Raw genomic sequence first — 27,002 nt, 5'->3', positions numbered from 1 at the left:
GACAGGGACAGTGTCCAACTTGATTGATTTGTGTCTACACCAGTGCTTGGCACATAGTAAGCACTTAAGTGACACAATAAGTATTATTATAATATGTCTCTCTAGATGTAAGCTCATCCCTCTATACTGTTAGCTTATTGTGGGCAGGGAATGTGTCTTTTATATTGTACTCTCCCAGGCTCTTAGAAGACTGCTTTGCACACAGTAAGCGCTCATTAAATATTATTAACTGACGGGCTATTATCATTCATTCTTTCATTCATTCAGTTGTATTTATTGAGTGCTTACTGCGTGCAGAGCACTGTACCAAGTGCTTGGGAAGTACAAGTTGGCAACATATAGAGACGGTCCCTACCCAACAACGGGCTCATAGTCTAGAGTGGGGAGACAGACAACAAAACAAAACATGTGGACAGGTGTCAAGTCATCAGAATAAATAGAAATAAAGCTAGAAGCACATCATTAACAAAAGAAATAGAATAGTAAATATGTACAAGTAAAATAAAGAGAGTAATAGTAGAGTAATCATCTGATCCAGTCCCTCTGCCTCCCGAGAAGTGAATAACTACAGTCTAGGACTGTTAGTTGTCTGCTTCCTCTTTAAAGACCTCCTGTGATGGAATCTCCAACTTTCACGGGTAGATTATTCTTGGCCCACAGTGATAAAGCACCAGAAGTTCTTCCTTGGATCTAACCTCTTTCTCTCTTTACTTTAAGTCCATTTCCTTTTGGTGATTCCCTAGTCTTCATAGAGGGCTGAACAGCCTATTCTTACCATACCGCTTTTCTCTGGACCATCCCTTGGTTTTGTTTTGGTTTTTTGGTGCTGGTGGTGTGTTTTTAATATGTTGGGTTTTTTTAAGAGCTAACTATGACAAAACACTGAGTTGATTCAATCTAATCAAGTTGGATTCACTCCGTGTCCCTCATAGGACTCACAGTCTCAATCCCAATTTAACAGATCCTGTTCTTTACAGGTCCTGTTCCTGTTCTTTTAGACTGTGAGCCCACCTTTTAGACTGTGAGCCCACTGTTGGGTAGGGACTGTCTCTATATGTTGCCAATTTGTACTTCCCAAGTGCTTAGTACAGTGCTCTGCACATAGTAAGCGCTCAATAAATACGTTTGATGATGATGATGATAAATACGTTTGATGAACAGATGAGGTAACTGAGGGATAGAGAAGTGAAGTGACTTGCAGACAAGTGGCGAAGCCAGGATTAGAGCCCGGGTAATTCTGACTCCCTGAGAAGTGCTGTACCCACTAGGCCATGTTGTTTCGCTTCATTTTCTCTTGCTCTTTTTAAAGATGTTAACCCAAACTGGATCTGACCAAAACAGAAGACTAAAAATAGCCTACTTCCTGACTCTTATACCTCCTACCCTTTCTGATGCGTCTCGGGGGTCTTATCGTTCAATCAACCCATCAGTCAATCAGTGGTTTTTATTGAACACCTACTGTGTGCTGAGCCCTGAACTAAGCTTTGTAGTCAGTCATATTTATTGAGCGCTTTCTGTGTGCAGAACACTGTATTAAGCGCTTGGGAGAGTACAGTGTAACCGACACATTTATAAAATACCTCTCACCAGTTCTGCCTTTTTCTGGTGGGATTTTCCATCCTTTCACATCAATCAGGATTCCCCCTAGCCAGCTTCGTTTGGATCACTCTTAGAGAAAATAAAAACACATTTTAAAAGTCTCTGCTTTTCAGACACCTGTTATTTAGACTGTGAGCCCACTGTTGGGTAGGGACTGTCTCTATGTGATGCCAATTTGTACTTCCCAAGCGCTTAGTACAGTGCTCTGCACATAGTAAGCGCTCAATAAATACGATTGATTGATTGATTGATTGATTGATTCACTTTCCCTTTCTGCCTCCTGGGAGGTGACATTTTCCCTTGGCCTCTTTTGCCTAGTAAAACTGAATCTTGTTTTCGTTACCTTTTATGCTCTTTCTAGTTGCAGCTCCTTTCCAGCTTTTGCCATTCCAATCTTGTTGATGTGCAGGTGTTCCACATAAACAAATCCAATATGTGCCAACTCTATAAGCCTATGAATAATTTATCACGCTGCCTGGGGGTCCTTATAATGTTTTTCAGTCTGGATGCCTTTTATTTATGGCCAATCTTTTGCCAGATTAAGACAGTTACGTCAACCTTACTGAAAGGGGGACTCCCTTAGCCAAGGAATGATTTCTTTTCACACTGATGAATTTTTCAGGCCCCAAACACAGGATTCACAGCTTTGGTACGCAGCCCGGTGCGATGACACCGTCAGAGTGCTTACCTTATCCTTCCATGCACATTGGACTTACAGCCAACCGAGTCAGAAGCCTGGCACATCTTTTGTAGTCTAAATGGAAAAGAAATCACAAGTGGAGCCAATTAGCAGGGCAAGGCCTTGGAATGCCAAGGGGGAAGGGAAAAAAAAAGCATGCTCTATGGGTTTTCTGCAAATACCAGTCATTAACACACTGGAATTCCTTAGGAGAGATGGAAAGAAGCCTCTTGGAATCACGGAGTCTGCATTTAGTTAATGATTTGAGTTGCCTCAGGAGCTTTTGCCTCACCCAGCAGAAGTTTGTTTGATGGTACTTGGTAAGCGCTTACTACGCGTCAAACACTGTTCTAAGCGCTGGGATAGGTACAAGTTAAGTTGGTTGGACACAGTTCCTGTCCCACATGGGGACTCACAGTCTGTAAGCTCGTTGTGGGCAGGGAATGTGTCTGTTTATTATATTGTATCCTAAGTGCTTCGTACAGTGCTTTGCACACAGTAAATATGATTGAATGAAGTAGGAGGGAGAGCAGGTATTGAACCCCCACTTTACAGTTGAGAAAACAGAGGCACAGAGAAATTGACTCGTCCAAGATCACACAGCAAGCAATTGGCAAAACCCAATCCTCTGGCTCCTAGGCCCATGCTTTTTCCACTACACCACACTGCTTATTTTCTGAAGTAACGTAATTCAAGGGAGGAAAATCCGTGATTAAGAAATATCATATGCTTCCCAGTTGCTCACCACCCCTCATTGTTCATGGAATAATAATAATAAGGACTGTAGTATTTGTTAAGCGCTTACTATGTGTCAAGCACTGTTCTATGCGCTGGGGTAGATGCAAGGTAATCAGGTTGTCCCATGTGGGGCTCACATTCTTAATCCCCATTTTACAGATGAGGTAACTGAGGCCCAGAGAAGTGACTTGCCTAAGGTCACACAGCAGACAAGTGGCAGAGTCGGAATCAGAACCCACGTCCTCTGACTCCGAAGCCCGGGCTCTGCCATTTCCAGTTTTGTCCCTTGTCAGCCATTCTTCACCAGAGCCCCAGGGCCCTTCAATCAATCAATCAATCAGTCGTATTTATTGAGCGCTTACTGTGTGCAGAGCACTGTACTAAGCGCTTGGGAAGTACAAGTTGGCAACATATAGAGATAGTCCCTACCCAACAGTGGGCTCACAGTCTAAAAGCGGGAGACAGAGAACAAAACCAAACATACTAACAAAATAAAATAAATAGAATAGATATGTACAGGTAAAATAAATAAATAAATAGAGTAATAAATATGTACAAACATATACATATATACAGGTATATATGTATATAAAAATGGATGCTTAGTCCCATTTGAAGGAATAATGCAGAGGACTGGGATTTGTAGGAAAAATGGCTAGGAGTTAAAATTGTGAGAGCAGAGATGGTTTCATTTGCAGAGAGAAAACAAAATGCATCTTTTAGTAGCCAACAGTTGAGGCAGGGTGAGCTCTAGTCCCAGCCCTCTTAGTGCCCTGCTCTGTGACTTTGGGCAAGTTACCTAACCTCTCTGGGCCTCAGTTCCCTCAACAGTTAAATGGGGATAAGGGAGATGTAAGCCCCTTGTGCAACAGGGATTGTGTCAACCCCATCCCTTAGCACATCATAGATATATAATAAATATTAGTGAATGTCTATTTTTTTAAGTTTTATTTAAGCTCATTGTGGGCAGGGAATGTGTCTGCCGACTCTGTTGTACTCTCCCAAGAGCTTAGTACACAGTTATGCACATTCATTCATTCAGTCATTCAGTCTTATTTATTGAGCGCTTACTGTGTCTGCCGACTCTGTTGTACTCTCCCAAAAGCTTAGTACACTGTTATGCACATTCATTCAGTCATTCAGTCTTATTTATTGAGTGCTTACTGTGTGCAGAGTACTGTACTAAGCGCTTGTGAAGAACATGGCAACATATAGAGACGGTCCCTACCAAACAACGGGCTCACAGTCTTAGTAGGAACTCAGTAAATACCACTGATGAAGATGACCATGTTGATGATGGTGATTGTCGTTATTTTACCTGAAACTGATAGGGGAATTTTCACCTTTTCACTGTGACAAAAATATCACTGAATGTTCTCTTAGAGAATTTTGCGGGGAAAACGTGGCAATTCCGGTGGAATTAAATGCCTGGGAAAAAGTTTACCAATGAACAGGAATCTGCAGCTATTAATTTATGGGGTCATGAATGTCTCCAAACCAATTGTAGAGTAAAAAGAAAAAAGCTATTGTTTCAAGTATGTCCAGTCCTTTGCCAGTGAAAGTGTATTTTAAAAAACATGGAGCCTTCAAGCTTATTTTAGGCTTTCCTGAGAGACAGCTGATCCAATTCGTAAAACACCGGTCTGCAAGTCATGTGACATGAATTCTTGGCTCTGTGTTGTATTATTTAGGGCAAATCCTTTCATCTCGCAGTTTTCCCATATTGGAGAAACTGAGTAATAATCCATGCCACCGCACTAATCATAAAACACTTTGAGCTCCTCAAAGTGTGAAGGGATATGTATATACAAAGTATCCTTGGTTTATCATTCACATTTTTAAAAACATACTATGTGACTGTTTACTGAGCGGTGCGACACCCCCAAGCTCAGAAAAAAACCTCAGATGGTTGTCCACAGCAGTCCGATTTATAGACGTGAGCAGATGGAAAAAGGAATGCTGACCGTGTATTAGAGCAGCTGATTCATTATTTGTTCAGTCGTATTCATTGAGCACTTACTGGGTGCAAAGCACTGTACTGAGCGCTTAGGAGAGTACAGTATAACAAAAAACAGGCACGTTCCCTGTCCGCAGCGAGCTTACGTCTTATAGCCTTCCATTCCCTCCATTCTTTTGGAGCGTGGGCTTGTGTTCCAAGAACCCACATGGAGGAAAACTCACATTGTGGTACTCACCACGTCCAAGGATGCACACACACACACGCACACACAAACCATTTCTTCCAACACCATATCACACAGATGATTCCAAACAGGCCATAGTGGTCATATTCCCTAACATTGATCTAATATTATTATTATTATTGTGGTATTTGTTAAGTCTTTATATATATGAGAAGCAGAGTGGCTCAGTGGAAAAAGCCCGGGCTTTGGCGTCAGAGGTCATGGGTTCAAATCCTGGCTCCACCAATTGTCAGCTGGGTGACTTTGGGCAAGTCACTTCACTTCTCTGGGCCTCAGTTACCTCATCTGTAAAATGGGGATGAAGACTGTGAGCCCCCCGTGGGACAACCTTATCACCTTGTAACCTCCCCAGCGCTTAGAACAGTGCTTTGCACATAGTAAGCACTTAATAAATGCCATTATTATTATTATTATTATTATTATAGCACACAGATGATTCCAAACAGGCCCTAGTGGTCATATTCCCTAACAATGATCTAATATTATTATTATTATGGTATTCGTTAAGTCTTTATAAGAAGCAGCGTGGCTCAGTGGAAAGAGCACGGGCTTTGGAGTCAGAGGTCATGGGTTCAAATACCGGCTCCGCCGCTTGTCAGCTGTGTGATTTTGGACAAGTCACTTAACTTCTCTGTGCCTCAGTTACCTCATCTGTAAAATGGGGATGAAGACTGTGAGCTCCCCATGGGACAACCTGTTCACCTTGTAACCTCCCCAGTGCTTAGAACAGTGCTTTGCACATAATAAGCGCTTAATAAATGCCATCATTATAGAGAAGCAGCGTGGTCAGTGGAAAGAGCCCGGGCTTTGGACTCAGAAGTCATGGGTTCAAACCCCGGCTCTGCCAATTGTCATCTCAAGTCACTTAACTTCTCTGTGCCTCAGTTCCCTCATCTGTAAAATGGGGATGAAGACTGTGAGCCCCCCGTGGGACAACCTGATCACCTTGTAACCTCTCCAGCGCTTGGAACAGTGCTTTGCACATAGTAAGCGCTTAATAAATGCCATTATTATTATTTATATGCTGGGGTAGAGACAAGGTAATTGGGTTGGACACACTCCCTGTCCTACATGGGGCTCACAGTCTTCATCCCCATTTTACAGATGAGGGAACCGAAGCACAGAGAAATGAAGTGACTTGCCCAGGATCCCACAGCAGACAAGAAGCAGAGCAGGGATTAGAACCCAGGTCTTTCTGGCTCCCAGGCGTGGGCTCTGATCGCCTAGGGCACGCTGCCCAAATTTCTAGTGGAAAACCCTCCCCGTGGCAGGAGGAAGCGTGTCTGAGTTGGTATTTTAAGACGACTTTCTAAAGCTGTCAGATCCAACTTCGGGGCCCTTCCACCCAGAAGGGCCCGAAGGGAAGATCATCATCATCAATCGTATTTATTGAGCGTTTTCTGTGTGCAGAGCACTGTACTAAGTGCTTGGGAAGTACAAGAATGGTTTGAAAAGAAGAAGGAAGAATGATTACATTTAAAATTACTCGCTAAACTGCCCTCTGCCCCCCCCCCGAATCAGCTTTCCCCCTCCAGCCAGTCTGTTCCGGACTATGGGGGAGACTTACTGAGCTCCCAGGAGCAGTCTGCACTTTAGCAGTGTCGGCTGCTGTGACAGGAAAAAAATCTACATTCCCTTTAAATAAACAGGCGCTGTCGCTCTAACTCTCTGGGTGGCAGGAGTTTGGAAGCAGTGCAGTTCAGGCTTTCCCAAATCCGCCGTTTCGGAGGGCCGTAACCAGGTAATAATAACAATAATAATGGCATTTGTTAAGCGCTTACTATGTGCACTGTTTTAAGCGCTGGAGGCTACATAGTGATCAGGTTGTCCCACGTGGGGCCCACAGTCTTCATCCCCATTTTACAGGTGAGGTAACTGAGGCCCAGAGAAGTGAAGTGACCTGCCCAAAGTCACACAGCCGACAAGTGGCGGAGCTGGGATTTGAACCCGTGACCCCTGACTCCCAAGCCCGGACTCTTCCCACCGAGCCACGCTGTAGGGACCGTCTCTACCTGTTAGAGAGGCAGCGCGGCTCAGCGGGAAGAGCCCGGGCTTGGGAGTCAGAGGTCACGGGTTCGAATCCCGGCTCCCCCGCACGTCTGCTGTGTGACCTTGGGCAAGTCACTTAACTCCTCTGAGCCTCAGTTCCCTCATCTGGAAAATGGGGATGAAGACTGTGGGCCCCACGTGGGACAACCTGATCACCTTGTATCCCTCCCAGCGCTTAGAACAGTGCTTCGCACATAGTAAGCACTTAACAAATGCCATTATCTTTTAGACTGTGAGCCCACTGTTGGGTAGGGACTGTCTCTCTATGTTGCCAGTTTGTACTTCCCAAGCGCTTAGTACAGTGCTCTGCACATAGTAAGCGCTCAATAAATACGATTGATGATGATGATGATGATGACCAGAAGGGAACGCTCCTCAAACCCCACCTCCTCCAGGGTGGCTTCCCCGATTTATCCCCAACGGTCCGAGTTGTATCGCTCCAAAAGCTATATCTGGCACTTGGGTATTTCTCTAAGAGAGGCAGCGTGGCGTAGCAGATAGACCCCAGGCCTGGGAGCCAGAAGGACACGGGTCCCAATTCCGGCTCCGCCACTTGTCTGTTGTGTGACCTTGGGCAAGTCACTTGGCTTCTCTGAGACTCAGTTCCCTCATCTGTAAAATGGGGATGAACACTGTGAACCCCCTGTGGGACAACCTGATCACCTTGTAACCTCCCCAGCACTTAGAACAGTGCTTTGCTCATAGTAAGCATTTAATACCGTCTGCCAACTTGTACTTCCCAAGCGCTTAGTCCAGTGCTCTGCACACAGTAAGCGCTCAATAAATACGATTGAATGAAATGAATGAATAAATGCCATCATTATTATTGTTATCTGAAAAATGGGGATTGAGAATGAGCCTCACGTGGGACAGGGACTGTCCAGCTCGATTTGCTTGCATCCATCCCAGCGCTTAGTACAGTGCCTGGCACATAGTAAGCCCTTAAAAAATCATCACCATTACTGATACCCATTCTCAGCTCTTCTGTATATTTTTACCGGCAGTTCTGTGTTCCAGTATTCATTCTGATTCCACTTTTTGTAACACTGTTTTTATCAGGTATCCCCTGTCAGAGCATGAAGTAGTCATTGAGAATAAGAAACCAAGAGCGTAATTTGGAATCGGGTGATTGATATATTTACAAGAAGATGTTTACCATGATAAGGAGAATTCCAATTAGAATGATTTCATTTGAAAAAACGACTAGGTTGCATTATCCTGTATCATAGACTGTAAGCCCATTGTTGGGTAGGGACCGTCCCTATATGTTGCCAACTTGTACTTCCCAAGCGCTTAGTACAGTGCTCTGCACAAAGTAAGCGCTCAATAAATACGATTGAATGAATGAATGAATGAGTTTCTGTACATATTTATTACTCTGTTTATTTTACTTGTACATATCTATTCTATTTTATTTTGTTAGTATGTTTGGTTTTGTTCTCTGTCTCCCCCTTTTAGACTGTGAGCCCACTGTTGGGTCGGAACTGTCTCTATGTTGCCAACTTGTACTTCCCAAGCGCTTAGTCCAGTGCTCTGCACACAGTAAGCGCTCAATAAATACGATTGATGATGATGATGATGATGATGAGCCTTTTGTGGTCATGGAACACACCTGGTGCTCTCGTCTTTCCAAAGTGCCGAGTACAAAGCATTTTTTTATAGTATTGGACACGTGCTTACTATTTGCCATGCACTGTACTAAGCGCCGGGGCAGATACAAGCTACTCAGGTTGGACCCAATCCATATGCCCTATGGCGCTCACAGTCTTAATCTCCATTTTACAGATGAGGTAACTGAGGCACAGTGAAGTGACTTGCCCAAGGTCACACAGCAAGACAAGCGGCTGAGCTGGGATCAGAGCCCAGGTCCTTCCGACTTTCAGGCCTGTGTCCCATCCACTAGGCCATGCTGCTTCTCACTGTATTCTTTGGCATTCAAGACACTATTATTTTTTTTTTTTAGGACACCTGTGGTTCGTTATGTTGTATGTTGGGGGCATCAGAGCGAGGGATGGAAGGAACAGGGGAAATCTACTGAAATAATAATGTCGCGTGCTATTTATTAAACATTTGCTATGTGGCAAGTACTGTGCTAACCGCTGTGGTAGAGATACAGGATAATCAAATTGGGCACAGTCCTTGTCCCGCATGGACCCACAGGCTAAAGGTGGGAGGGGGAACAGGTGCTGAATTCTCATTTTACAGATGAGGAAACAAGGATCAGAGAGTAGTTAAGAGATTCATCCAGGCAAGTGGCGAAGCCAGAATTTGAACCCACGTCTCCTTGATCGTCGGTCCTGTGCTCTGTCCGCTAGCCCTGAAACTTCCGTCTTTTCTTTGTCATCGAGCTGCGTTGGATTTGGATTGGTTTGGTTTTCCTGAGTTTGGCATAAACACCTAATAGGCTTGTTCCCCTGGTATTCCCCACTGTTGGGTAGGGACTGTCTCTATATGTTGCCAATCTGTACTTCCCAAGCGCTTAGTACAGTGCTCTGCACACAGTAAGCGCTCAGTAAATACGATTGATGATTGATGATTCTAGAAACCCAATAGTTGAGGCTTGGCTAGTTGATACATTCCATTCTAATCATGAGATGACAAATAGCTCGGGTAGTCAGGTGACTACTTGGTAGCTCATGGGCTAGAATTCAATAAGGAGAGTAGCCTTGCGTCCACAACAGTCCCCCCGCTCGCTCCCCAAGGACTAAGAGAATCATGGCTGATAGTACCAACAGAAGGCAACTCCTTTGACTTCTCAGCATGCCTTTCCTGGGTGCCCCGGAATAAATGATCATTTTAACCTGCCATTAGCTCACTCTGACCTCGAACAAGCCATTAAAGGAAAGGGGCTCCTTCTCGACCACAATAAAAATAATTATGGTACTTGTTAAGCACCTACTATGTGCCAAGAACTGTTCTAAGCGCTGGGGTAGATACAAGGTAATCGGGTTGGACACAGTCCCTGGCCCCCAGGGTGCTCAATCCTCATTTTACAGATGGAGTAATGGAGGCTTAGAGAAGTGAAGTGACTTGCCCATGGTCACACAGCAGACATAAGCGCTTAGTACAGTGCTCTGCACACAGTAAGCGCTCAATAAATACGATTGATTGATGTGGCAAAGTCGGAATTAGAACCCAGGTCCTAATGTATCCTAGGCCCATGCTCGATCCACCAAGCCGTGCTGCAAGGTTGTTCGAAGACCATAGTTGTTATTATGAGGGCAAAGCATTTACATTTGAAAACGGTTTTAGAATATTTATGCGATCAAAACAGAAGGCTCTTTAGCCTTCAAAATAGAACGCTAATTGGGGGAAATCCTCACAGGTAGTTAGCTCTAAAATCCTCATTTTACAGATGGAGTAATGGAGGCTCAGAGAAGTGAAGGGACTTGCCCACGGTCACACAGCAGGCATGTGGCAAAGCTGGAATTAGAACCCAGGTCCTAATGTATCCTAGGCCCGTGCTCGATCCACCAAGCCGTGCTGCAAGGTTGTTCAAAGAGCATAGTTATTATGAGGGCAAAGCATTTACATTTGAAAACGGTTTTAGAATATTTATACGATCAAAACAGAAGGCTCTTTAGCCTTCAAAATAGAACGCTAATTGGGGGAAATCCTCACAGGTAGTTAGCTCTAAAATCCTCATTTTACAGATGGAGTAATGGAGGCTCAGAGAAGTGAAGGGACTTGCCCACGGTCACACAGCAGGCATGGGGCAAAGCTGGAATTGGAACCCAGGTCCTAATGTATCCTAGGCCCGTGCTCTATCCACCGAGGCCGTGCTGCAAGGTTGTTCAAAGAGCATAGCTGTTATTATCATCATCATCATCAATCGTATTTATTGAGCGCTTACTGTGTGCAGAGCACTACACTAAGCGCTTGGGAAGTACAAATTGGCAACATAATTATTATTATGTTATTCTGAGGGCAAAGCATTTACATTTGAAAACGGTTTTAGAATATTTATGCGATCGAAACAGAAGGCTCTTTAAGCCTTCAAAATAGAACGCTAATTGGGGGAAATCCTCACAGCGCTTAAATTGTTTCATAGCCACTCCACGGGCACATCTCTCCCAGAACGCCCCACCTCCATCTGCAGATTGTTCTGTTAGCGTTATCCAGGGAGTTTCCTTGGTAAAAATCCCAAAGTGGTTTACCCTTGCCCCCTTCCTCGCGGTAAACTTATTAAAGTCTCCCCCCTCGACTCTCTCCCATGTCGCTGCTGCCCAGCACGGGGGAGTTTTGACTTGTAGCCGGTGGCCTTGCACTCGCTAGCCACTGGCCAAGCTAGGACTGTGAGCCCACTGTTGGGTAGGGACTGTCCCTATATGTTGCCAATTTGTACTTCCCAAGCGCTTAGTACAGTGCCCTGCACATAGTAAGCGCTCAATAAATACGATTGATGATGATGATGATGATGATGACAGGCCTCTGCGTGACTGTCCCTCCTGTAGCCGAGACTGCGAAGGGACCCTAGAAACGCAAGCATGCAAATCAAGGAAAGGCTGTGTCCAAGCTCTTTCTAGTCTTCAATGCCAAAGCAATAGGAAAGTGTCTGCATTTTTTTTTTTTTTTACGGTATCTGTCAAGCACTTACTACATCATCGTCATCATCAGTCGTATTTATTGAGCGCTTACTATGTGCAGAGCACTGTACTAAGCGCTTGGGAAGTCCAAATTGGCAACATATAGAGACAGTCCCTACCCAACAGCGGGCTCACAGTCTAAAAGGGGGAGACAGAGAACAAAACCAAACATACTAACAAAATAAAATGAATAGAATAGATATGTACAAATAAAATAAATAAATAAATTGAGTAAAAAATATGTACAAACATATATACATATTTACAGGTGCTGTGGGGAAGGGAAGGAGGTAAGATGGGGGGGATGGAGAGGGGGACGAGGGGGAGAGGAAGGAAGGGGCTCAGTCTGGGAAGGCCTCCTGGAGGAGGTGAGCTCTCAGCAGGGCCTTGAAGGGAGGAAGAGAGCTAGCTTGGCGGATGGGCAGAGGGAGGGCTCGTATTTATGTGTTGCCAACTTGTACTTCCCAAGCGCTTAGTACAGTGCTCTGCACATAGTAAGCGCTCAATAAATACGATTGATGATGATGATGATGATGATTTACTGAGTGCTTATAGCATGCAGAGCTCTGTACAAAGCGCTCGGGAGGGTACGATAGACCCATTCCCTGCCCTCCACGACCGTACACCAGGAACTGTCGAGAAGCAGCGTGGCTCAGTGGAAAGAGCCCGGGCTTGGGTCATGGGTTCCAATCCCGGCCCCGCCAACTGTCAGCCGGGTGACTTTGGGCAAGTCACTTCACTTCTCTCAGTTCCCTCATCTGTAAAATGGGGATTAAGACTGTGAGCCCCCCGTGGGACAACCTGATCACCTTGTAACCTCCCCAGTGCTTAGAACAGTGCTTTGCACATAGTAAGCGCTTAACAAGTACCAACATTATTATTATTATTACTCAGCTCTGGAGTAGATACAAGTTAATCAGGTTGGACACAGTCCATGTCCCACTTGGGGTTCACAGTCAGTAAGTCAGTCATTTATTGAGCGCTTACTGTGTGCCGAGCACTGTAGTAAGTGCTTGGGAGGGTACTATGTAATGGTATAGCCAACACATTCCCTGCCCAAAACGAATCCGAGGACCTGCGAGTCAGTAGACCGGGATTGTAATCCCAGCTCCATCACTTCCCTGCTGTGTGACCTTGGGCAAGTCATTTAGAGAAGCAGCGTGGCTCAGTGGAAAGAGCACGGGCTTTGGAGTCAGAGATCATAGGTTCGAATCCCGGCTCCGCCACATGTCTGCTGTGTGAGCTTGGGTAAGTCACTTAACTTCTCTGAGCCTCATTTACCTCATCTGTAAAATGGGGATTAAGACTGTGAGCCCCACATGGGACAACCTCATTACCTTGTTTCCCCTCCCCAGCACTTAGAACAGTGCTTTGCACATTGTAAGCGCCTCTAGACTGTGAGCCCACTGTTCGGTAGGGACCGTCTGTATATGTTGCCAGCTTATACTTCCCAAGCGCTTAGTACAGTGCTCTGCACACAGTAAGCGCTCAATAAATACGATTGAATGAATTGAATGAACAAATGCCAGTATTATTATTATTATTATTATTATTTACTCTCTTTGGGCCTCAGTTTCCTCACCTGCAAAATGACCATAAAATATGCCTGTTCTCCCTCCGACACTTTGAGGGACAGGGACTCTGACGGGATTATAGCCCGTTGTTGGGTAGGGACCGTCATTATATTTTGCCAACTTGTACTTCCTAAACGCTTAGTACACTGCTGTGCACACAGCGCTCAATAAATATGACTGAATGAATGAATCCTATTCCAGCAATACTTAATAGATACCGCAATTATAATAATTCTTACTAATAACAGCAAAAATGGTAGATTACAAGTTTCTTGTAGGCAGGGAACATATGCTGTGCTTCAGTTGTACTTACCCAAGTGCTTGGTTCAAGTTCTTAGCCCTCAGAGACTATCAGTGATGCTTAACAGCTGCTTACAGAGTACTGTACTAAGCGCTTGGGAGAGTACATATGACAGACGCATTCCCTGCCCACAACTCTCTTGTGAGAGTGCTAGAGATTTGGTAGATACAATAACGGTCCATAAGGAGTTTACAATCTAGTCCTGTGCTTTACACCCAAAAGACGCTCAATAAATCTCGTTCTAGGTTCTTAAAGTCAAACAAAAAGCCTACAGAATTAAGCCACTCTGGCAGTATTGTCTAACTGTGAGCTCGATGTGGGCGGGGATTGTCACTGTTTATTGTGGTACTGTTCTTTCCCAAGTGCTTAGTACAGTGCTCTGCACACAGTAAGTGCTTAATAGATAGGATTGAATGAATAGGGACTCACGAGCCACATAGGCCGGCTCTGCCACTTGTCAGCTGTGTGACTTCGAGCAAATCACTTCACTTCTCTGTGCCTCAGTTATGTCATCTATAAAATGGGGTTTAAGACCGTGAGCCCCACTTGGGACAACCTAATTACCTTGTATCTACCCCAGCGCTTGGAACAGTGCTTGGCACATAGTAAGCACTTAACGAATACCATCACTATCTGCACTTAGAACAGTGCTTTGCACATAGTAAGCGCTTAAATACCATCAATATTATTATAGGCTTCTCTTCACTTGTCACTGGGAGGCTTGTGAGCCACACAGGCTCTTCCTCACTTACTTGTCTGCTGAGTGACCTTGGGCAAGTCACTTCATTTCTCTGTGCCTCAGTTACCTCATCTTTAAAATGGGGATTAAGACCGTGAGCCCCATATGGGACAGGGACTGTGTACAATCTAATAATAATAATACTATTGGTATTTCTTAAGCGCTTACTATGTTCCAAACACTGTTCTTAGTGCTGGGGGGGGGATACAAGGTAATCAAGATTGTCCCACGTGGGGCTCACAGTCGTCACCCCCATTTTCCAGATGAGGGAACTGAGACCCAGAGAAGTGAAGTGATTTGCCCAAAGTCACACAGCTGACAATTGGCAGAGCCGGGATTAGAACCCATGACCTCTGACTCCCAAGCCCGGGTTCTTTCCACCGAGCCACGCTGCTTCTCTAATGATCTTGTCTTTTCCCCAGTGCTTAAAACAGTGCCACAGTAAGCGTTTAGGAAACACCATCATCGTCTTTGGAGTCAGAGGTCATGGGTTCAAATCCCGGCTCCGCCACTCGTCAGCTGTGTGACTTTGGGCAAGTCACTTAACTTCTCTGTGCCTCAGTTACCTCATCTGTAAAATGGGGATGAAGACTGTGAGCCCCACCTCATCACCTTGTATCCCCCCAGCGCTTAGGACAGTGCTTTGCACATAGTAAGCGCTTAATAAATGCCATCATTATTATTATTATTATCGTCATTACTATTATTATTCCTACTGGGAGACTTGTGAGTCACATGAGCATTTCCTCAATCACTTTTCTGTTGCGTGACCTTGGGCAAGCCACTTCACTTCCCCTTACCTCAGTTACCTCATCTGTAAAATGGGGATTAAGACCGTGAGCCCCAAGTGGGATGGAAACTTTGTCCAATCAGATGATCTGGTATCTACCCCAGTGCTTAGAACAGTGCCGCAGTAAGCGTGTAAGAAATACTATCATATCATTATAATAATAATAATAATAATGGCATTTATTAAGCGCTTACTATGTGCCAAGCACTGTTCTAAGCACTGGGGAGGTTACAAGGTGATGAGGTTGTCCCATGGGGGGCTCACAGTCTTCATCCTCATTTTACAGATGAGCGAACTGAGGCCCAGAGAAGTGAAGTGACTCGCTCAAAGTCACACAGCTGACAATTGGCGGAGCCGGGATTTGAACCCATGACCGCTGACTCCAAAGCCCAAGCTCTCTTTCCATTGAGGCATGCTGTTATTATTGTTACTACTACCGGGAGGCCCCTCATAGTTTCATCTTTATTCTTTCCCATGGTGGCAGCAGGGGCCCGGGAGGGTGGAGAGGGAGAGGGGGCTTGTGACAGTGGCCGTGTCCTTAGGGGCCCAGACCAGGACGGAGAAGCAGCCTGGCTCAGTCGATAGAGCCCAGGCTTGGCAGTCAGAAGGTCATGGGTTCTAATCCCAGCTCCGCCACGTGTCTGTTGGGTGACCTTGGGCAAGTCCTTTCGCTTCTCTGGGCCTCAGTGACCTCATCTGTAAAATGGGGGTTAAAAGCGCGAGCCCCCACGTGGGACAGGGACTGTGCGCAACCTGACTTGTATCTACCCCAGCGCTTAGAACAGTGCCTGGCACATAGTAAGCACTTAACAAGTACCGTAATTATTATTATTGAGAAGCAGCGGGGCTGAGTGGAAAGAGCACGGGTTTGGGGGTCAGGGCTCCTCTAAAGCCCTTCTAACCAATCCACCTCCACCTGGGGACCTGGCCTGATTATGGGTTCTAATCCCGGCTCCACCACTTGTCAGCTGTGTGACTTTGGGCACGCCACTTAACTTCTCTGGGCCTCAGTTCTCTCATCTGTAAAATGGGGATTAGATTGTGAGCCCCATGTGTGACAACCTGATTTCCTTGTATGCCCCGGTGCTTAGAACAGTGCTTGGCACATAGTAAGAGCTTAACAAATACAACAATTATCATTATTATTAATTATTGACCAGAGAGGGATTCTGCGCCCTTCCTCCAGCCCCTGCCTTGTCCTGCTCTGGCTGCCTCTGGTTGCCACCCCTTATACCCCCTCCCCCCAACCAGGACCACCCCATGTCATCATCCCCCCTTCTGCCTCCTCCCCCCCACCACCACAATTCCTACTTCCCACCCCGGTTAAAGGAATGATTTCTGCTGTGGGACTCAGGGTCAAATTCTACTTTCTGATGTCAACTCCATGAGTCCATGAGGCTGGGCCACTCCCTGGTATGTACGATTCAACGACTCTTGGACGACAGTGCTGATAGTAATAATGGAATTACCACTGGCTTTAAATCACCCGATCCCCTTGCCCCCTCCTACATCACCTCGCTATTCTCCTACTACAACCCGGCCCCCACACTTCGCTCCTCTAAATGCCAACCTTTTCACGGTACCTCCATCCCGTCTATCTCACTGCCGACCTCTCGCCCACGTCTTGCCTGTGGCGTGGAATTCCCCCCCCTCTTCTTTTCTGGTGGGCATTTACTCTCCCCGCTTCAAAGCCTTATTGAAGGCCCATCTCCTCCCAGAAGCCTTCCCTGACTAAGCCCTCTTTTTCCTCTTCTTCCACTCCCTTCTTCGTCACCCTGATCCCCATCGCAGCCCCACGGCACATATCTGCCATTTATTTATTTATACTAATGTCTATCTCCCCCCTGCACTCTAGATTCATTGTGGGCAGGGATTATGTTTGTCATAGCGTACTCTCTCCAGGGCTTAGTAGTGCTCTGCACCCAGGAAGCGCTCAATAAGTACAACTGACTGTCTGACTGAGTTTGTCAAGCGATTAGTCTGTGTCAACCATTGTGCTAAAAGTGCTGGGGTAGGTATAAGATAACCAGGTTGGACACAGTCCCTGCCCAATGTGGGGCTCCAACCCCCAACTCTGTTATTTATCGTTTCATCTATTTGTCTTAATGTCTGTCTCCCCCGCTAGACCGTGAACTCGTTGTTGGGTAGGGACCGTCTCTAGATGTTGCCAACTTGTACTTCCCAAGCGCTTAGTACAGTGCTCCGCACACAGTAAGCGCTCAATAAATACGACTGAATGAATGACTCCCCACAGCACGTATGTAGCTATCTGTATATATCTGTAATTTATCGTTTTATCTATTTGTCTTAATGTCTGTCTCCCCCGCTAGACCGTGAACTCGTTGTTGGGTAGGGACCGTCTCTAGATGTTGCCAACTTGTACTTCCCAAGCGCTTAGTACAGTGCTCCGCACACAGTAAGCGCTCAATAAATACGACTGAATGAATGACTCCCCACAGCACGTATGTAGCTATCTGTATATATCTGTAATTTATCGTTTTATCTATTTGTCTTAATGTCTGTCTCCCCCGCTAGACCGTGAACTCGTTGTTGGGTAGGGACCGTCTCTAGATGTTGCCAACTTGTACTTCCCAAGCGCTTAGTACAGTGCTCCGCACACAGTAAGCGCTCAATAAATACGACTGAATGAATGACTCCCCACAGCACGTATGTAGCTATCTGTATATATCTGTAATTTCTCGTTTTATCTATTTGTCTTAATGTCTGTCTCCCCCGCTAGACCGTGAACTCGTTGTTGGGTAGGGACCGTCTCTAGATGTTGCCAACTTGTACTTCCCAAGCGCTTAGTACAGTGCTCCGCACACAGTAAGCGCTCAATAAATACGACTGAATGAATGACTCCCCACAGCACATATGTAGCTATCTGTATATATCTGTAATTTATCGTTTTATCTATTTGTCTTAATGTCTGTCTCCCCCGCTAGACCGTGAACTCGTTGTTGGGTAGGGGCCGTCTCTAGATGTTGCCAACTTGTACTTCCCAAGCGCTTAGTACAGTGCTCCGCACACAGTAAGCGCTCAATAAATACGACTGAATGAATGACTCCCCACAGCACGTATGTAGCTATCTGTATATATCTGTAATTTATCGTTTTATCTATTTGTCTTAATGTCTGTCTCCCCCGCTAGACCGTGAACTCGTTGTTGGGTAGGGGCCGTCTCTAGATGTTGCCAACTTGTACTTCCCAAGCGCTTAGTACAGTGCTCCGCACACAGTAAGCGCTCAATAAATACGACTGAATGAATGACTCCCCACAGCACGTATGTAGCTATCTGTATATATCTGTAATTTATCGTTTTATCTATTTGTCTTAATGTCTGTCTCCCCCGCTAGACCGTGAACTCGTTGTTGGGTAGGGGCCGTCTCTAGATGTTTCCAACTTGTACTTCCCAAGCGCTTAGTACAGTGCTCCGCACACAGTAAGCGCTCAATAAATACGACTGAATGAATGACTCCCCACAGCACATATGTAGCTATCTGTATATATCTGTAATTTATTGTTTTATCTATTTGTCTTAATGTCTGTCTCCCCCGCTAGACCGTGAACTCGTTGTTGGGTAGGGACCGTCTCTAGATGCTTCCAACTTGTACTTCCCAAGCGCTTAGTACAGTGCTCCGCACACAGTAAGCGCTCAATAAATACGACTGAATGAATGACTCCCCACAGCACATATGTAGCTATCTGTATATATCTGTAATTTATCATTTTATCTATTTGTCTTAATGTCCGTCTCCCCCGCTAGACCGTGAACTCGTTGTTGGGTAGGGACCGTCTCTAGATGTTGCCAACTTGTACTTCCCAAGCGCTTAGTACAGTGCTCCGCACACAGTAAGCGCTCAATAAATACGACTGAATGAATGACTCCCCACAGCACGTATGTAGCTATCTGTATATATCTGTAATTTATCGTTTTATCTATTTGTCTTAATGTCTGTCTCCCCCGCTAGACCGTGAACTCGTTGTTGGGTAGGGACCGTCTCTAGATGTTTCCAACTTGTACTTCCCAAGCGCTTGGTACAGTGCTCCGCACACAGTAAGCGCTCAATAAATACGACTGAATGAATGACTCCCCACAGCACATATGTAGCTATCTGTATATATCTGTAATTTATCGTTTTATCTATTTGTCTTAATGTCTGTCTCCCCCGCTAGACCGTGAACTTGTTGTTGGGTAGGGACCGTCTCTAGATGCTTCCAACTTGTACTTCCCAAGCGCTTAGTACAGTGCTCCGCACACAGTAAGCGCTCAATAAATACGACTGAATGAATGACTCCCCACAGCACATATGTAGCTATCTGTATATATCTGTAATTTATCGTTTTATCTATTTGTCTTAATGTCTGTCTCCCCCGCTAGACCGTGAACTCGTTGTTGGGTAGGGGCCGTCTCTAGATGTTTCCAACTTGTACTTCCCAAGCGCTTAGTACAGTGCTCCGCACACAGTAAGCGCTCAATAAATACGACTGAATGAATGACTCCCCACAGCACATATGTAGCTATCTGTATATATCTGTAATTTATCATTTTATCTATTTGTCTTAATGTCTGTCTCCCCCTCTAGACCGTGAGCTTGTTGTTGGGTAGGGACCGTCTCTATATGTTTCCAACTTGTACTTCCCAAGCGCTTAGTACAGTGCTCCGCACACAGTAAGCGCCAATAAATACGACTGAATGAATGACTCCCCACAGCACGTATGTATCTATCTGTATATATCTGTAATTTATCGTTTTATCTATTTGTCTTAATGTCTGTCTCCCCCTCTAGACCGTGAGCTTGTTGTTGGGTAGGGACCGTCTCTAGATGTTGCCAACTTGTACTTCCCAAGCGCTTAGTACAGTGCTCCGCACACAGTAAGTGCTCAATAAATACGACTGAATGAATGACTCCCCACAGCACATATGTAGCTATCTGTGTATATCTGTAATTTATCGTTTTATCTATTTGTCTTAATGTCTGTCTCCCCCTCTAGACCGTGAGCTCGTTGTTGGGTAGGGACCGTCTCTAGATGTTGCCAACTTGTACTTCCCAAGCGCTTAGTACAGTGCTCCGCACACAGTAAGCGCTCAATAAATACGACTGAATGAATGAAGGGCATTTCTCTCTCAGACCTTCTTAAGCAGTTCCACGCTTAAATCTCCACCCACCATTTGATCACTGCGGGGCATTCGGTACACACCGTTTGCCGGAGTAGAAATTTGGTGTAAAGGAAGAGTTCCCCTGGGAAGTTTCAAAGAATGGGAGCTTCTCCAGTTCTGGAAAAAGAAGGAGTGGGGCCTAGTGGGAAGAGCAAGGGGCTGGGAGACAGACGACCTGTGTACTAATCCCCGCTCTCCTGCTTTCCTGCTGTGTGACCTTGGACAAGTCTCTCAACTTCTTGGTGCTTTGGTAGTGAGAAGAGCACGGGCTTGGGAGTCGGAAGACATGGGTTCTAATTTCGGCTCCGCCACTTGTCTGCTGTGTGATGTTGGGCAAGGCCCTGCTCTTCTCTGGGCCTCAGTTCCCTCATCTGGAAAATGGGGATCATGAGCGTGAGCCCCACGTGGGACAGAGACTGCGTCCATCCTGATTACCTGGAAGCAGCGTAGCTCAGTGGAAAGAGCACGGGCTTGGGAATCAGAGGTTATGGGGTCAAATCCCAGCTCTGCCAATTGTCAGCTTTGTGACTTTGGGCAAGTCACTTCACTTCTCTGGGCCTTAGTTACCGCATCTGTAAAATGGGGATTAAGCCTGTGAACCACCTGTGGGACAACCTGATCACCTTGTAACCTCCCCGGCGCTTAGAACAGTGCTTTGCACATAGTAAGCGCTTAAGACTGTGAGCCCGTTGTTGGGTGGGGACCGTCTGTATATGTTGCCAACTTGTACTTCCCAAGCACTTAGTACAGTGCTCTGCACACAGTAAGCGCTCAATAAATACGATTGAATGAATGAATGAATGAATAAATGCCATCATTATAGAGAAGCAGCGTGGTCAGTGGAAAGAGCCCGGGCTTTGGAGTCAGAGGTCAGGGGTTCAAACCCTGGCTCCGCCAATTGTCAGCTGTGTGACTTTGGGCAAGTCACTTCACTTCTCTGGGCCTCAGTTCCCTCATCTGTAAAATGGGGATTAAGACTGTGAGCCCCCCGTGGAACAACCTGATCACCTTGTAACCCCCCCAGCGCTTAGAACAGTGCTTTGCATATAGCAAGTGCTTAATAAATGCCATTATTATTATTGTCCTAGTGCTAAGAACAGTGCTTGGCACATAGTAAGCACCCAACAAATACCATAATTATTAAAATTATTTAAAACAGTGACGAAATACCTGTGTCCCCCACCTTATACCCTGAGCTTCGTGTGTCCAACCAGTCTCACATCTACCCCAGTGCTTAACAGATAGCACAATTACGGGGAAGCAGCATGGCTTAGTAGATAGAGCACGGGCCTGAGAGTGCTAATCCTGGGGTCTAGGTCATGGGTTCTACTCGTGGCTCCGCCACTTATCTGCCGGGTGACCTTGGGCACCTCACTTCATTTCTCTGGGCCTCAGTGCCCTCATCTGTAAAATGGGGGTTAAGACCGTGAGCCTTAGGTGGGACAGAGACTGTGTCCAACCGGATTACCTTGTAGCCACCCCGGCGCTTAGAACAGTGCCTGGCACGTAGGAAGCGCTTAACAAATGCAGTAATAGTAATAATAAGGAGAGCAGGTGGAAGCTATGGCAGTGGGGAGGGTGGTGATCCCCGCAGCGGGAAGAGGCGATGGGATTGGAAAAGGGGTTACAAACTAGAGCCCTCTTTAGACGGGCGAGTGTGAAACAGTCTGCAAAGCTCCCTGGAATCAATCAGCGCAGCTACTCTGGTATTTACACCCTAGAGTATATAACCCTTGGCAGCCTCTCTTGGAGTAATTCATTCTTCACGTTTGTTTGGTTTTCGTCTTCAAGCAGATACAAACATAGGCATCATTCCAGGATTCATAAACAAATCAGGGATGAATCAAAGGGTCCGTCCCCACAACTGCTAGTTAAATTCCTCTCAGTGGCAGTGAGTCTCCGTTCCTTCTGCTCGTCGTTCCAACAGTTAGCTGTCTCTCTCGGCATCAGCCCCTCCTTCGACATCCCCACCCCAGTACGGTGTCTAACTCCTCAGTAATGAAGGAACGTTTCTTAGTAAACAAGAGTAACGGGAGAGAGGTCGCCTTTCAGTCAAAATCAAAGGACATAAAGTACATTCTCTAGAACCACTCCATCTGTAGCTCACTCTGGTGTACCGAAACAGCAAGTCACACGGCTGCTGGCACTTACATGCTGGGATGGTGCAGTCTCTGGTGTTGTGATAAAGTCTATGAAAGTGTTTACTGCATTTTGGACTAAAATAGAGAGGACCTGAAACATGGAAGAAGAGAACAAGCCATGAGGGTTCTGCGTGCGTCAAAAGAATCAGCCCAAGTCTGGAAGCAACAACTGAAACTCACCGGTCAAGTGTTTTAAAAACTTGTCTTTCATCCTCAGATCTCGAGGGACAATTTCTGTTTGAAAGAAGGGAAAGGGTGTTAACCACATTACTTACCCAAGAGAAACCTTTCCCCACGTACTGAACTTAACGGGCCCCGCTTTTTTCGAGGGGGAAGTCAGGTCCACTAATCGGGGCAGACTCGGGCCACCCTAGGCTTATGGAGGGCAGAGGCGACCGTAATGCGATCGGCATCCTATGATGTGTTTCTCATCAAAAAGCAAAATAACTATTAGGGGCCGGATGCTAGGGTACTGTTTTTGAGGTCTGCAGCATCAAACTGAGAGATGGTGCCTGTGAGCCAGAACGTAGAAACGTCTCTTGACTCATCAACCGGTCCCCTCTGAACCTCAAAATATCATCTGCATTTGCAGTTTGTTTTCGAGCTATGCATCCTGCAGTATTCACAATTTGGGGGAAGGCTTGCTTCTTTCGCTCTTTAATCGGACCTTCGCTTCTCTCCTCCAGATGTGGACTTTGCTTGTTTTGTCCAATGTTCCCAACATCTTCACTTTGAGTCCTGGAGGGACCAAAGACAAATTGTACCACGATCCCTATCTTGAGAAAAAGCAGAACGACGCCCTCCCCATCTTCAAAGCCCTTCTAAAGTCACATCTCCCCCAGGAGGCATTCCCTGACTAATCTCTCATCTGTCTCCCCACCTTACTTCCCTCTACTCCCGCTTTTATCAATGAATCAGTGATATTTATCCAGGGCTTAATGTTTGCGGGGCTCTGTACTAAACGCTTGGGAAAGTACAGGAGTAGCAGCGTGGCCCAGTGAGTCAGAAGGTCATGGGTTCTAATCCCGGCTCCGCCACTTGTCAGCTGTGTGACCTTGGGCAAGTCACTTCTCTGTGCCTCGGTTCCCTCATCCATAAAATGGAGATTAAGACTGTGAGCCCCACACGGGACGGGGACCGTGTCCAACCCGATTATCTTGTGTCTACCCTAGCGCTTAGAACAGTGCCTGGCATGCAGTAAGCTCTTAACAAATACCATTGGTAGTATTACTAGTATTATTATTACAATACAACAGTCAGTAGACATGATCCCTGCTCACAGGGAACTTAGTCTAGAGGGGGAGACGGGTATCAAAAGAAATCACAGCTAGGGGAAATGGCAGAGTGTAAGGACATGGACACAAATGCTTTGGGGTTGTGGGAGGGGTAAGTATTCAAAATCTTAAGGGATACAGACCCAACTACATGGGCAGTGATAAAGGGTTGGGGGCAAATAGGGTGGGGAAGCGAGGGGTTAATCAATGATATTTTAGTGCTTGTAGTATGCAGGGTACTATACCAAGCCCTTGCGGGGAGTACAACTAAACAGATAAATCCCTACCCTCGGAGACTTTACAATCTTACTGGGAATAATGATAATAATAATACTAGTGGCATTTGTTAAGTGCCATACTGAGCGCTGGGGTAGAAGCAAGGTACTCAAATCCCACGTGGCACAGTCTAAGTAGGTGGGAGAACAGGTATTAATCCCCATTTTGCAGATGAGGGAACTGAGGCACAGAGGAAGTGAAGCGACTTGCCCAAGGCCACACAGCAGGTAAGTGGCGGGGTGCAGGATTAGAACCCAGGTCCTCTGACTCCCCAGCCTGGGCTCTTTCCACTAGGCCTTGCCCTAAATACTTGGATACTAACTCTCTCTACCCCCACAGTGCTTCCTGCCATCTCTCTAAACTCCGTCACTTCTCCCTACTTGTAATTAGTTTAGCTTCTAGTTTGTAGGCTTCTTGATGGCAAGGATGGCGCTGACTAACTCTATCGCACGCTCCCAAGTGAGTAGTACAACGCTCTGCACAAAGTAAGTGCTCAAATACCCTCGATTGGCGGATCACCAGACGTGATCTGCTCAAGCCCATTTTAACCCTCCCATCTCTAGGTTTGGTTTCCCCGCCCTGGAATTCTAAGGATCCTGAAAGGAAACATCTCATTCCCCCAGTTCAGCGCCTCCGTCTTTTGTGTCTACCAGAAACTTGGATCATTTTCATTTGCCTGCCCCTCCTCCGTGTCGGGGAGGATCGTGGGTGACCCGTTACACTTCATTTCTCAATCAATCAATCAATCAATCAATCGTATTTATTGAGCGCTTACTATGTGCAGAGCACTGTACTAAGCGCTTGGGAAGTACAAATTGGCATCACATAGAGACAGTCCCTACCCGATAGTGGGCTCACAGTCTAAAAGGGGGAGACAGAGAACAGAACCAAACATACCAACAAAATAAAATAAGTAGGATAGAAATGTACAAGTAAAATAAATAAATAAATAAATAAACAGAGTAATAAATATGTACAACCATATATACATATATACAGGTGCTGTGGGGAGGGGAAGGCGGTAAGGCGGGGGGATGGAGAGGGGGACGAGGGGGAGAGGAAAGAAGGGGCTCAATCTGGGAAGGCCTCCTGGAGGAGGTGAGCTCTCAGAGGTGAGCTCTCCACAGATGCTCTGCCTGCAAGTGGCTCTTTAGCTCCCTCCTCCATTCCGTCTGAGAGAACATGTCCATCCAGAACTTTATTCAGCCCCGAGTTTAGACATTTCCCCCAAAGCCGGTCTTGGTTCACCTGTAGCTTGAATCTAAATAAGGTCGGCCTTGCCGCGTTCGACCAGATTACATCCCAAAGAACCTTAAAGAGCTAAAGTACTTATTTTGGAAGGTCCCGGTGGGACAGACTTCCCGGGAAAGTTTCCCTCTAAGAGACTTCTAAAACGTTTCTTCTTCACAGGCATCTGCTTGGCTCAGAGTATTTTCCATGATTTTTTTTCTAAAGGTAGTTTCTGTTCAGGAAATAATAACGTCGGTAACAACTCGCGTGTCTTAGAAGAGGATATAATGGGATTATTTTTCCGTCACCTATGCAAACAAATGTCTCTCCTTGTTTTTCTAAACCGCCACTTGTCTATTAAACTGTCATCTGAGCCATCCTGTTCATCTGTTCAAATGAACAGATCTCCCTAGCCTCACTCTTTCTCCCCCCGCTAAAAACCCTGTATTCGGGAATGCGTTTAACTCTTCAACTCGACGCAACGGTAACGCTCAAATTCAGATCGTTCTGCGGGACTCGGAAATCTCCGAATCGGCCCATGCCTCTCCTCGCGGATTTGGGTTCTCCAACCCCTTCCTCCCCGCTGGCGTAGAAACTGTAGAGGAGGAAGACGACTTTAAAGGGAGACTTACCGACCCTCTGCTCGTCCGGATAGACCCCGTAATCGGTGACTTCCCTTCGGCCCAAAGTGTAATCCTGTTTGGAGAAGAGTTGCCACCTGCCGTCCTGGCCCAGCTGGTACTTTTGGAGTTGCTGAATGATCTCCATGATCAGGTTTAGGAGGGTCTGCTTGTCCCGAAGCTGTCCGGGTTGGGTCCTGCCCTGGCCGGCGGTCGCGGTCAGCAGCAGCAGCAGCAGCAGCAGCAGCGGCGGCGCGAGAATCGCCGGCCCCCTCCGGCTGCCCATTGCAGAGGGCAATGCCGGGGAGGGTCGCCAAGCTAGCCGAAGCCCGGGCAGGCAGGGAGGGAAGGGGGGAACCTCCACCTCGCCCTGGAAGGGAAGGACAAAGGAGAGGGAGACGGTCAGGGAGGATAAAGAGGAGGAGGAGGAGGGAGATGGGGAAAGGGGGCGGGGGAAGCTGAGGGGACGGCCGAGCCGGAGAGGAAAGTCCACTCAAATGCTCCCAGACCAATGCCAGGGCCCTCTGGGGCCAAGCCTCCTCCCTCGCTCCGCCCTTACTTCACACCCACGTGCCCCATCCACAGGCTCACGTGGCATCGGCCCACCTGGCCCCCGGGGAGGGACAGCAGCTCGTCCAGCCCAAGTAGAGGGCTGGGTCCACACCCAGACGTCCCCCTACCCCATCCCAGTTTGGGAAGCAAGGGGTCCTCCCCTCCCCTGCCCACAGCAGAGTTGCACCTAGGGGAAGGGGGCGAGGAGGACCCTGGCCACACGTCTAGGCCACGGATGCAACCCCCAGGCTCCAACCTGCAACCCCCTGTCCACTGCCAGTCTCCAAATCTCCAGCCTCCACGTTCCAGCGTCCTCCGGTCTACAGCCTCCATCCCTCGTCCTCTGTCCCATGCAGACAGAGTTGGGACATGGGGAGGCAGAAATATTCCCGCCCCACATTGGAACTGGAAAATGCCGATAACCACCTCCCCCTGCCCGGCTCCTAACAGAGTTTGGGAGAATCTTCAGATTTCCAGGACCCTGGAATCT

General features: G+C 46.6%; 1 protein-coding gene across 1 annotated transcript in view; it reads right to left on the bottom strand.

The window, feature by feature from the left end:
• The window catches only part of ALKAL2 (ALK and LTK ligand 2), a 33,979-nt gene extending 7,724 nt beyond the window's left edge, over positions 1–26,255 (bottom strand). Inside the window, exons 1-4 of the mRNA XM_038739924.1 lie at positions 25,973–26,255; positions 22,741–22,794; positions 22,571–22,651; positions 2,288–2,353 (exon numbers count right to left, since the gene is read on the bottom strand). Coding sequence (XP_038595852.1) covers positions 2,289–2,353; positions 22,571–22,651; positions 22,741–22,794; positions 25,973–26,246 — 474 coding nt within the window. The 5' untranslated portion in view covers positions 26,247–26,255 and the 3' untranslated portion in view covers position 2,288. The remainder of the gene's footprint in view (positions 1–2,287; positions 2,354–22,570; positions 22,652–22,740; positions 22,795–25,972) is intronic.
• Between the last annotated feature and the right edge of the window lie 747 nt (positions 26,256–27,002).

The sequence above is a fragment of the Tachyglossus aculeatus genome, chromosome X1 (genome assembly GCF_015852505.1).
Source record: "Tachyglossus aculeatus isolate mTacAcu1 chromosome X1, mTacAcu1.pri, whole genome shotgun sequence".
Taxonomy (NCBI): Eukaryota; Metazoa; Chordata; class Mammalia; order Monotremata; family Tachyglossidae; genus Tachyglossus; species Tachyglossus aculeatus.
Note: the sequence above shows the minus strand (reverse complement) of the source record. Positions and strands in the feature narration are given on the sequence as shown.